Source organism: Amblyomma maculatum, chromosome 1, assembly GCF_055883805.1.
Source record: "Amblyomma maculatum isolate TAMU_Amacu chromosome 1, ASM5588380v1, whole genome shotgun sequence".
NCBI lineage: Eukaryota > Metazoa > Arthropoda > Arachnida > Ixodida > Ixodidae > Amblyomma > Amblyomma maculatum.
In genome coordinates, this window is record NC_139344.1 from 410,211,124 (window position 1) to 410,223,244 (window position 12,121).

The following is a 12,121-nucleotide window of genomic DNA, read 5'->3' on the forward strand; positions in this document are numbered from 1 at the left end:
GCACTGCCGGCCATGACATCTCAGGTGACCGCGCCTGCATTAATGAACGTTAGCAGCTACAGCTCTTTCACGAGATTGATCAGAGTCACGGCTTGGGTGCTTCGTTTCATCTTTAAGGCAAGACGACGAAGCGATGAAGCCGGACCCCTCACCCCCGAAGAGCTAGATCGGGCCGAACTATTTTGGATACGGAATGAGCAGAAAGAAGGCTTTTCAAAGGAACTGCACAGCATTCGAAATCAGAAAGCGGTGCCCAACGACTCTCCGCTCAGAAATGCTTCTCTTGTGGTGGACGAAAACGGAGTTCTGAGGATTGACGGACGGCTACAACGGAGCCACTTGAGCTATGACTCCAAACATCCTGTCGTCATACCAAAGGGAAGCCACCTAGCGAAGCTGCTTGCCCACTACTGCCACCTCAAAGTGTTGCACGGAGGGATACGCCACACGCTTACGCAGCTCAGAGAAAGATATCACGTGATCGGAGCAAGGCAGCTGGTGAAAAGAATTGTAAAAGAATGCATAACGTGCCAGCGGTTCAACGTACAGCCGGCAAACGAAGTAACAGCACCGCTGCCAACAGACCGCATAACAGAAGCCCAACCCTTTCAGGTGACGGGCGTCGACTTTGCCGGACCACTTGTCGTCAAGGGGCTCTCGCCTACGAAGTGCTATGTAGCGCTGTTCACCTGCGCGGTGACTCGAGCCATCCATCTGGAGCTGGTTGCCGACATGTCGGCAGGCACGTTTCTGCTCGCGTTTCGCCGGTTCGCTGCCAGACGAGGACTCCCGAGCACCATCTACAGTGATAATGCCCTCACGTTCAAGAAGGTCAACAGGGATTTGGGCTGCCTCTGGGATGTGATGCGAGGTGACCCGGTACAAGATCACCTTATGAACTCGCGGGTTCAATGGAAATTTATTGTGGAACGCGGACCATGGTGGGGCGGCTTCTACGAGCGTCTTGTCGGACTAACGAAGCAAGCTTTAAAGAAGACGCTAGGAACGAGCTACTTGACGTTCGAGGAAATGTCAACTACGCTGGCTGAAGTGGAAGCGGTGCTGAACTCCCGACCACTTACTCATGTTTACACAGAGCCGAACGAACCTGAACCGCTCTGTCCCGCTATGTTTCTTACCGGAAGACGGCTGACCTCTCTTCCGGAGCTGCAAAGAAAGGAAATCTCTGCCCTGTCCTGTAACCACCTGCGACAAATGATTTCAACTCGCAACAAAGCATTGCAAGGGTTCTGGAGACGCTGGTGCACTGAGTACTTAAAGGAGCTACAGCTGACCCATTCCAAAGGAGCTCAACGGGGAAAGCAAGTTAAAATTGGAGACGTGGTCCTCCTGAAAGAAGCCCTACAGCCGCGGCAAATGTGGAAGCTGGAAATAATCGAAAGGGCATTCACGGGAAGAGACAACCGAACAAGAGCTTTTGAAGTCCGACTGCCAGGGGGGACCAGACTTCGCCGTCCAATTCAGTTGCTCTACCCTCTGCAACTCTCCGACTAACAAATGACTTCGTCATTTCGGGGGGGAATGTGTCGGGGACAAAAACGGACAAAAACCAGATCAGAAGGACGTGTCAGGAGACGGCTGTTTTGTTCCCCTGATCGCCGGCCAAGCGGCCACTCGCGGGTGTGTGTGTTTGTGCGCGCTTGTGTGTGTGTGTATGTTTACGCGCCGCAGTGCCCTTTTCGGAAATGGCACGGCTGCTTCTTGCCACTGCCGGCCAGTGGACCAACGGCTCGTCGCCCCTCAAAGCGTCCCGATCGTTGAGGGCACAGCGATGGGCCTAACAAGACTCGGACGCCCGCCTGTCCTGAAATCCGAGCTTACTAGGGGGCTGCGGACCAGCACCGGGGACGCGAGGAGTGAGTGAGGAGGATTCCTCTGTTACCGACACCGCCGAACGAGCGCCGCGACTGCCAGGTTCCAAGGGCCCACGCAAGCGTGGGGCCCCCCTAAAAAAAAGGGAAAGAAGGGAAGGCCTGGAGAGAGGAACACGGCCAACCGTCGTCGAAAGACAGTAGATTGCAAGGCGCCCAACGAAACGGTCGTCAGTTTGAATTCCTGTACAGTTTCTTTAATATGTAGCCATTAAATCAGTTTGTTAAGTTTCACCGGAGTTTTATTCTGTGACCAAATTATCTCAACGCAGACACGACGACCACAACGATTAATACGACTGACATTCGTATTGCTAATAGGTAGCGAAGCCTCGCCGGTTCAAGTTTAATAAAGGCAGACCTACTGATTTCGTGACAGGAAAGGGGTGCCACAACGCAGTCGCGTTCTGATGTTAAAGGCCGGTGCTTCACTAAATGCCCCATGCTTGAAGCATCCCCCACGGAATTACCCATAGCGATGGCTTGGATCGTGGAAATGACACGTTTTGTGGCGTGTACAATCGGAAATGGGTGAAAGGCGATAAAGCGAGAGCTTACAACCTTCAATAATTTCTACGCTTAGTATGCGCCTAGGTAAAAGGACAAAATATTTAGACACACAAGCTCTTAGCAAGCACCGCTTATAAGCTATTAAATGCATGAACCACGCGCTAGGGGCACAATGTTTAATACATTGAATCTCGTCCATGACGCTCATCATATCTTTCTTTACTTTGCGCCCAGGGCCCATGAAATACCTTGCAAAATAAAGCGCCACAAAAATGCAGCACTGCACTAAATAAATGAACTATTACAGGTCTACGTAGTAGCGAACCTATTTTGTGTCCTGTACCAGAAGCGAATGATAGCGATCGTAAGACAATGCACAATGAAGTGCCGATATTATTTTAAGTACTTCAGAATTGAATAATTAGACAGTTATTACAAAGGCTCGTTGACACTTAGTGAACTCAAACAGTCCGCTCTCGATCGTATTGCTCGCCGATTTGGGGCAAGTAAATACAAATTCCAATGCATTTTTATAGCTTTCGTACATTTACCCAAGGATAAAATATTTCTGGAGATGCCCCGTAGATTGTGTCGCAGTGTATTGGCAACAGATTCTGTTAATACAACGACGAAAACGCCGTGGGAAAAAGAATTCATGACACAATTTCTGCACATGAACACACGGCTAGCAGACGACGCGGCCGGCTCCAGTCCCGGATTCATTCTTCAACTCCATCGCCCTGTGGCGTGGTCGTCGCTTTATGGTGCCCGTACTTACTGGAATTATGATGCTCGGACTTACTTTCGGAAATACGGTTTTGTGCCTAAAATCAGAGGTATAGAGTCGACATTACAAATAAATCAGAGAGCCGTTGGACGATTAGCACTAGGTGCCCACGGTAAAACCACAAATGAGGCGGTACAGGGCTGGGCTGGGCATCTTTCGAAGTACGGGAAGCTCAGAGTAAAATATTATATGTGGAACGTCTGAGGAAATTGGACAGTAACAGATGGGCAGCTAAAGTATTTAAATACCTGTACGTAAAAAGCGTTGACTCACAATGGAGGAAAAAAACTAGGAAACTAACTAGTAAGTATGCTAGTCACAAGGACAGAGAAATAAAGAGCATTAAGAAACAGGTGAAAAACACAGAAGGTAAAGATTGGATAAATTCGATGGAAAAGAAACAGAGTGTGGAATTATACCGAAAGTGGAAAATGCAGATCAGGAAGGAAGCTTCCTTTGATAACTCAAGAGGCAGTGCCCTACTTTTTGAAGCTAGATCAGGGTGCCTTAGAACACGCAGCTACAAAAAGAAATTTAATAATGAAGATGGCGCATTTGCTGTATGTGGTAACTCCAGTGAAACAATTGACCATAATATACTCGAATGTAATGGTATCCATCCGGAAGTTGATACAGGCGCAGTCACTGTTCCTGAAGCTCTGGGGTTTAGAGATACCAGTGGCCAGGTGAATAAACCGGCGGTGGAAACTAGCGAAAAACGACTGGAAGATTGGTGGCTTAAAAGCAGAGAAGTGACATAATGTTAGTAATGTAGAAACAAAGTTTAATAAATACAATGCTGGTTTAGTTAACCAATCTCAATCAATAATTGGGATATAGGGAGAAAAATGAGCATGATAGCTACTGCTATCACCCCGTTTCAAAGGGGACGCTCCTATAATCAATCAATCAATCAATCAATCAATCAATCAATCAATCAATCAGTCAATCAATCAATCAATCCATCCGTCCGTCCGTCCGTCCGTCCGTCCGTCCGTCCGTCCGTCCGTCCGTCCGTCCGTCCGTCCGTCGTGAGGCGTATAAGAAATTTCCGCCCCCCGATAGTGTGAAGGTGTAAGGGGCTCGAGGACACAAATCAGCGGTGTGTTGGCTCAGTCACTTGGTATGGGCCCAAGCTTAATGTGCATGGCCAGAAGATTCTGAGACAGCTGTCTTCGGACTGCCTGAACCCACAGCCAAGTAAGATAGCCCGATAAAAAGCGGCGGCCCGGGTCAAAGGTTTCGGCACGAGCTTGTTGAAGAATTTGGTTTTCCGTAGCCAACAAGTGTGGCAGGTGGCGACGATCATCAGCGCGCTTCCCGGAGTAGTCAGGGCTGCATGGAAGGATCGTATCCAGCATGGGCCAGGGCTGACGTCACTTAGAAGGAAAAGCGGCGAAAATCCAGAAGCGATCTTCGAATACACCAGGGATTTTTGCAAGCATGTCTCCAAGCTGCTTACCTACCCACAGCTGACCTCTTCCCCAGCTGTAATGTTCCCAAATATCTTCCCCAAGCTGACTTGCTCACCGGAATATGTTGTTACATTGTCTTTCGACAACGCTCGTCCAGTGTTTTCTCTGCTTTTTACCTATGTGTTTCACGCTGTTTGGCCTTGAAATGGATCACCAAGTCATCCATTTCGCTTTAGTATAGATACTTGATTTACTGACGGAAGCGCTTTATAAAGTGCTACTTTTGTAAAGCATAGGATGCTACTATTGCAAAGCATGTCGAAAAGCTGAAAGCCAAACATAGTGGCGGCTCTGAGGGCTAGACTAAAGGGAGAGTTGATGTATCACTTCTTCGGGAACAGTGACGTGCTGCTGCAGACGTCAGCCACGGTAAGTGACGCAACCTGATCTGGGTGTGGGAGTGAACACCCTCTATTTGTGCAGCTCCTCTAGGTTCTGGCATGCTGTCGAAGCTTCACCAGTGGTGCGCAAGGCGCGCAAACATCTTGGAAGGGTCATCATAAATGTTGTTCAAAATTTTTCACATGTAACCTCTCGACGTGTTGAAGTTCACACGTTTGTTTATTTCTGTATATTATTTTGATTAATGAAACATAGAACATATATAGCTTCTAATATTTCTTTGACCTGCTGCGAGCATTCAATTCAGCGGCAATCCGCGATGGCCGGGCGACCAATGACCTCTCGAAAATCGCTTTAAAGTTGCAAAAGTCTGGATGCCCCCCTCGTGGTAGTGACATCACATGTTAACTACGGCGGTGAGACAACAAATAAGGTTGAGTTTTATCAGATAACTCCATTTCTTATACAAGCTCACTCGTTCGTAGGATGTCAGCCAATCGTCACAACATGGTCATCGCTCCCGCTAGGGTAGAGTCTTCTGGCTAGCGAAAGAAGCCAGCGTTCGCAAGAGCAGGGCCCGTTTACAAGACTTGATTTTGAACGGGCCAAGACATGGCAGGTGCCAGAAAAAAACAGCCACGGAGTTCCGGGCCAATTTTGCAGCAGCACCTCCTCGAACTAAACGCATTTAACAAGGAGCACTGCGAAACGAAAGCAGCTCGAAAATCATCCGAATTCCGCCCTGTCGAGCACTGGGCCCTCGCAGCGATAGGTATGCCGCTGAAGATAATGTCCATCTTCGTTATTGCAGGTTTTTTTCCCGCTTCAGAGCCAACCTGGTCAGACAACAATGGAGAGAGTGAGACGCCCCGCGGTCTCCTGCAGGGCTACGCGAGCAGCCCGCAGAACAAATGAGAGAACTGCACTGTCGACGTCTCGTGCCCTAAAGGTGACGTGCTCGTAATAGACAGCGAGGCGTCTCTATCACCAGACTGCTCGAAGCTGACAGGTTTAGTAAAGTTTATGAATTATGACATCGCTTTTGACACCTTGTACGCGGCATGAGCACTCTGTGTCATTTCTATTATATAACTATACTTGATAACTGTTTTCGGTACAGAAGTTAAGGGACCCATTAAGAACGAAGTTGATGATGCTGCTTGTTGGGAAAAGAACACGTACACTGCGAAATGTTGCGCCGGGTTTGATATGATGACTTCTAAACTTCTCTGAGCAAAAGCCTTGACAGGCGCTTAAGTTCCCCTTGAAGTGGAACGCGATAACGTTACTCTACCCTGTGTTAGCCTTTTTTCGCCGCTCGCTACCGAGTTCTGCTCATGCGCTTCACTAAGACAACGAACTTATTTCGGTTTCAGTTCCGTTCTTTGGGTTCACAACGACACTTATTTTCAAGAAAACTCCGCTCTGAACGTAAGTATCAGATCCAGAATAGCGTACTCTTACTAAACTCTAGCAACAGTATGTATCATTAACACATGACAAAAATTAGAATTCACTGCAGAAACTGTAATGGGAGAATGCGAAAGCATTAGCACTGCCGCGACTCTAATTTTTTATCTTACTTTTAATGTGTTTTTATTGTATATTTTATTCCTTAATTTGTAATATTCGTTTTATGCTATTTTTGTTTGTTACTTTTGTTTTATTTTTCTTTTGATTTAGCTCTATCAATATTTATCATCAATAATTAGTATTACTTTTCAAATAATATTGTTATTATTCATCATCATAACTACTTATCATTTTTTAAAAAATCTATCTTTAGTGATTGGTTTCCAGGAAAGGCGCAGTATCTGTCACACTTTCTCTGTCGACACCTGAAGCGCCATGGCTTCACAGTTTGCGACCACATTTGAGACTCACCAACATAGCCCCTTAATGCTTGCGCATTAATAAATAGTCTACGAAAAAAAAAGACTATATTATCATAACAAGGGGTTATAAATGCTTTAATAAGTCAAGGACCGCAAATAGTTCACTATAGCTCCCTTTATATATAACACACCTGAACCAGAGCTTACGGCGCTCGACTACTGTTCCCAAGGACGCGGGATCGATTCCCGGCCTCGGCGGCCGCTTTTCGATGGAGGCGAAAAGCAAGGTGCCCGTGTGCTGTGCGATGTCAGTGCACGTTAAAGAACCCCAGGTGGTCAAAATTTCCGGAGCCCTTGACTACGGCGTCTCTCATAGCCGGAGTCGCTTTGGGAAGTTAAACCCCAAAACCCAACCCAATCCCAGAGCTATCGTGTTACGCGTTTGTCTCCCAAACAACAATCAGGGTTGTACCTGTCATAATCGCCCTATTCAACCCCTCTTTCTGATACCATCCCTTTGTTTGTCCACGCTACAGGAAACTTCTTCCAGATTTTAACTTTTTCTTCTTTCCCACAGCTGTTCTTTTTTAAACGTTCAATGATTATCTGGTCCAGAACGATGCCACATGATGCCGAGTTTTCTTCTGATACGAGGCCCTGAAGCTATCGCTTAATCTAAACGAGCTTAGGCAAGAAGTTGATTGCGAAAGGAGGGAAGAGAAAAAAGGTATTCCGCTGGCACAGACCGGCAGAAGCTGAAGTACTGCCGCTCGGAGCTGCAGATTCGGGAGGTCTTGAGCTCGACGTAGCCGGCCATGGAGCCTGCTTGGTGAGGCTCATGGCCGCACCTGTGGTAGATGTCGGGGTCAGCGGCGTCCACTTCCGCGTCAAAGACGAGCGAATGTGAGTGCAGCGTATTCCTCAACACCACGGAATAACTTTCGCGCAGATTCACCACGGCGTCCACGTCTGGCGCACCATCAGGCTCCCCTGCATCACACACGTGGAAAGACCACAATGAGGGCTCACAACTGATACTGCATTATTCAGCTGCTTTGCCCGACTTTATGCGCAGCTTTCACTCACTAAGTGCACCCGAAGTGCGGAAACACCTAGGGTATACAGACCTTTCCGTGCATACTGAAAGGTCGCAGGTAGCATATATTATTAGTCTATATGCTAAATACACTGGCGGCTTTGGCATTCGGCTGCCCAACTAAGGACCCGGATTCGATTCCGACCACGGCAACATTTTGAAGAAAGCAAAACGCCTGCGTGCTGTGCGATATCAGCACATATTAGAAACCCGACCTGGCCTAATTTAATTAGGCTATCGCTTTCGAAACGAGAAGGCCTCCAATAACACGTTCCTTGCAGCTCTGTGTAGCGTTTCGGAATGCTTCGCTTCATTTTTTTATAATTCATATCCATGAAACCTACTTTACTGGCAATCTACGGCATGGACTACAGTATACCTACGTATGACCTGACCTATGTTTCGAAGATATACTCCAGACCTTGTGGGCAATTCCTCTGCCCGAGGCATACGCAAGACAGATTCACAGCGGGCCGTGTAATAAACATCTTTATTCTCACATCCGAAGGGGTTTGTCCATGGCGGTGCAGGAGGTCAGGGTCGTCGTCTGGGCGGGCAGGCAGCGATCCGCGGGTCGTCTCGGGAGTGAAGAGAGAGAGGCGATGGCGTGCGCCTTCCTTTATACCCTCGCGCGGGACCGGTTATCCCCGGAACGAGCGGGGAGAGGGAAGGGTTAAGCGGCAGCGCATCGGTAGCCGCGGGAACTTTGAATGTGGCTGGCGCGGTCCCCACAACCTATGTTTAGAAGATATACTCAGGTTTATATACTCTGCATTTCTTTCATTGTTTCGATATCATGCAGTACTTTTCATGTGCTAGAAATGGTGAAAATATACGTGCACACGCACTATAATCAGACAATAACTGGTATAGGATTCCAAACCAGTGGTGCCAAAATATTCACCGTAGTTAAATCCGTTCTGAAAATAATAATTTCATTGTCCATGCAAATATTTTTCAACCAATTAGTATTGAAATTCTTTGTTAAGCACCACCAAGAACATGCATCGTCAGCATCGGACGCACACTAACTTGCTAACTGTGCGGATAGAATGTCCAAATCGTTCCATTCTTACTGTCTTGGAGCTGCGAGCATAACCCTAATGAAGACAATCCTAAACTTGCCAGATCTTTCAGTGCATCAAAAAATTTCATGTTGAATTCTCCACCACATTTGTTATGCTAATCGTCATCTAAGGAATTTTCTAGTTGTACCTCCATCATATATTTCACCACACAGCGATAATCAGGTCGAGGTTCACGTGCCCAGCGGCGGCACCAACTTACATTGTTGCTCATTCACTTCCCAGGACCTCCAAGGAATGGAACCACCTCCCCGGCTCCAGCGCCTCCATTATAAATGCCGATTTCTTTACATTTTGTGTTACTGAATTGTTGACTGATTTTTCAACCATGCTATATTAAATATATTCGTGATGTGCTTTATTATTTTTACCGTCTTCTTTTTTCAGTGTTTCAGCTCTTGAGGTAAATAAAAGCTGACAATGGTTGTCCTGGCCCTTGCATCCAGTTTCGAGGCAAAAGAATGTGCAAGACGTGGCACAATACTACTTGCAACTGCTCAAACTGATCGCCGAAGCCACATCACGTCATCATCGGACGTCGCGTCTCTGCCCACCGTCCTGCGCATCCCTTGGATTCATCAGGAAAGAAGTTTGGCTGTGGTTCAGCTTCGGTTAAACTTAGTGTGAAGCGATAGCTGAAGCATGGTTACACATGGTAAAGATCTTTATGAGGCAGTGCCGGCAGCCATCTACGCTGCTCATCACTCACGCCTTGCAGCATCGTCGCGGCGTCGTTTCGCAAGACACACCTCACGTTGTTTCGACGCTTCCGCCGCTCTTTTGGCTTTTGGCCCCTTTATTTCTCGTCAGCAAATTTTCGGCTCTTAACGCAATGTTCTCCGGATCGTCAGATGCAGCCAACCGACGATCGTAACGAGCATTGCTGCTCAGCTGCTCTTCCTCCGAATCCATGGTGCGGCTACGGCAGAGGCGTGCGCCGGGGCTTTATAGGATATACTCGATGATATTGACGTCAGCAATGTTTATCGCCTCACGCGTTAAGCTACTTCCCTCGTCTATTTACCTTTGACCTTGACCTTTGGTGGGAACGTAGCTACCCAAAGTGGTTGTGGCTTAAGTACGAACTTTTGTGCTCGAAGCTGTTTAAAGGCCATCGGAAGCAAACGGTGTCCATTGCTTTACCCCGCGTAGTGAAGCTATGGCTAATTGCCTCGCGCTGTAGGGCTCTGGAAATTGAGATTTCATCGTTTCAAAAACCGATATCACATCCTCTTGTTCACTGCTTCAAACTCCAAATTGGGACTAACAACCAAACCGCGATAACTAAAAATTAATTAAAGAGGGTAGTTAATTTGTTGCATAAATAAGAGAGCTGCAGCGCACCGTGTGCGTCGTGGCAAAGAAAGTAAGAGTGTGTTGCCATTCGTCTTGCGCAGCACAGGCGACTATTCGCTTTCATATTATTTCGTTAATTAGGTTACTTTTTGTAATGTACTAAATAGTGATTTTAGGCAACAATTGTGATTTCCAAAGTTGGAAAGCACCTTCAAAAAGCCTCTTTCCATTATATGCGATAAAGAACGTCACGTGTACTTTTTTTTTTTTTGTTCAGCTCGAAAGAAAGCTCGCGAAATACAAATAAAATCAAGTGACCAGCGCATTCGCGCGCCACGATTGTGGCGCTCTCAATCGTGCTTTGAGCCAACGAAATCAGCAGCAGCCCTGTCTCGATGGTCCAGTTGCAGCGGCAGGCTGACATGTTGGCGGCGGTTGGAGCAAATTCACCCTTCACCAGCGATATTTGGCTCGCCGCCTTAACTACAACGTGCGCCGGCACGTGCGCCGGCTGGCTCACGCAGGTATAACGCGGGCGCTAGAAACCACCGCAGATAGATCGGCCTGCCGCTGCGAACGGCGCCATGCCGCCAGGGCCGCGGCTGGTTTCGCTCACTCAAGCCCCGAATTTGGAGCAGCACTATGGTGGGGCGCGAATGTGCTAGTCACGGATTCACGGGCTTTCTCTAGAACTCGGGAAAAACATAAATGTGCGACATTAACGCAAATCGATGGAACGAGGTTTATGAAAGGGCTCCACAACTATGCAAATCAATTTATTGTCTGAAGTAATAGAGAGTAAATTAACAATTAATCTGAATAAAATTATTTTGAGAACAAAAATAACCTAGAGTGCGCAAGACGGCTGGCCCCTATATGTAACTGGTTTCCCTTGCCTATCTCAAATATTCTTTATTTCTTTAACACTTGGCACACGTTAGCTACGACACCTGGTATAGAGGTCTGCAGAGAAAAGATGTCTGTACAGCAACACGCTACAAAAGGTCAATTTTTAGCCCTACATTCTGGTGCAATGTAATAATTAGTTGCCACTGAAACTTTTTTTTCTGTGCTGTGCAGGCTACATTCTTTCCTTCAGGCAAAATTTGTACCTCTAAGCTGGTAGTTCTTTGCCGCACAGCGCTTCAAATTCGGCTAAACATTAAAACCATAAAGAAACAGGAACCTATTTTACTCCAACTTCAACAAACTAAAATTTTTTATTGTTGCTAAAATACCCCTCGACAATTCGGAATACCTCGGAATTGTAAGGGGCTGAAAAGGCGTTGCATTATAATATTTAAGATTAAAAAGATTGTTTATAAAACTCAACGCATGTTCTGAAAGAAGTCAGCCGGAAATTTTCGAATGCTGGAATGATGGTTGGTTAGTTTGGTTGGTTTGTGGGGTTTAACGTTCCAAGCGACTAAGGCTATGAGAGACGCCGTAGTGGAGGACTCCGGAAATTTTGACCACCAGGGGTTCTTTAACGTGCACTGACATCGCACAGCACACGGACGCCACTCCGTTTCGCCTCCATCGAAACGCAGCCGCCGAGGTCGGGTTCGAACCCGGGTACTCCGGCACAGTAGTCGGGCGTCTTACCACTGCACCACCCCGGCATGATGAAATGAGGTGGTGGCAGTGAAATTCTTGCGCTTATTACTCAAGTGATGCTCTTTTTCTACGGCAATCTTTGTAGCTCTAGAATGGTAATTTGTTTCTCAACATAGGTTCAACATCGGCCAAAATTCAAAAGCATCGAAAAATTGACAATAATGATTAGAATTTACAAATAAAGAA

At 47.0% G+C, this 12,121-nt stretch overlaps 1 protein-coding gene across 1 annotated transcript in view; it reads right to left on the reverse strand.

Moving 5' to 3' along the window:
• LOC146208923 (decapping and exoribonuclease protein-like) overlaps positions 1 to 12,121 on the reverse strand; it is a 30,930-nt gene that overhangs the window by 11,980 nt on the left and 6,829 nt on the right. Inside the window, exon 3 of the mRNA XM_084596496.1 lies at positions 7,588 to 7,831. Within this exon, the coding sequence (XP_084452622.1) occupies positions 7,588 to 7,831 (244 nt within the window). The remainder of the gene's footprint in view (positions 1 to 7,587; positions 7,832 to 12,121) is intronic.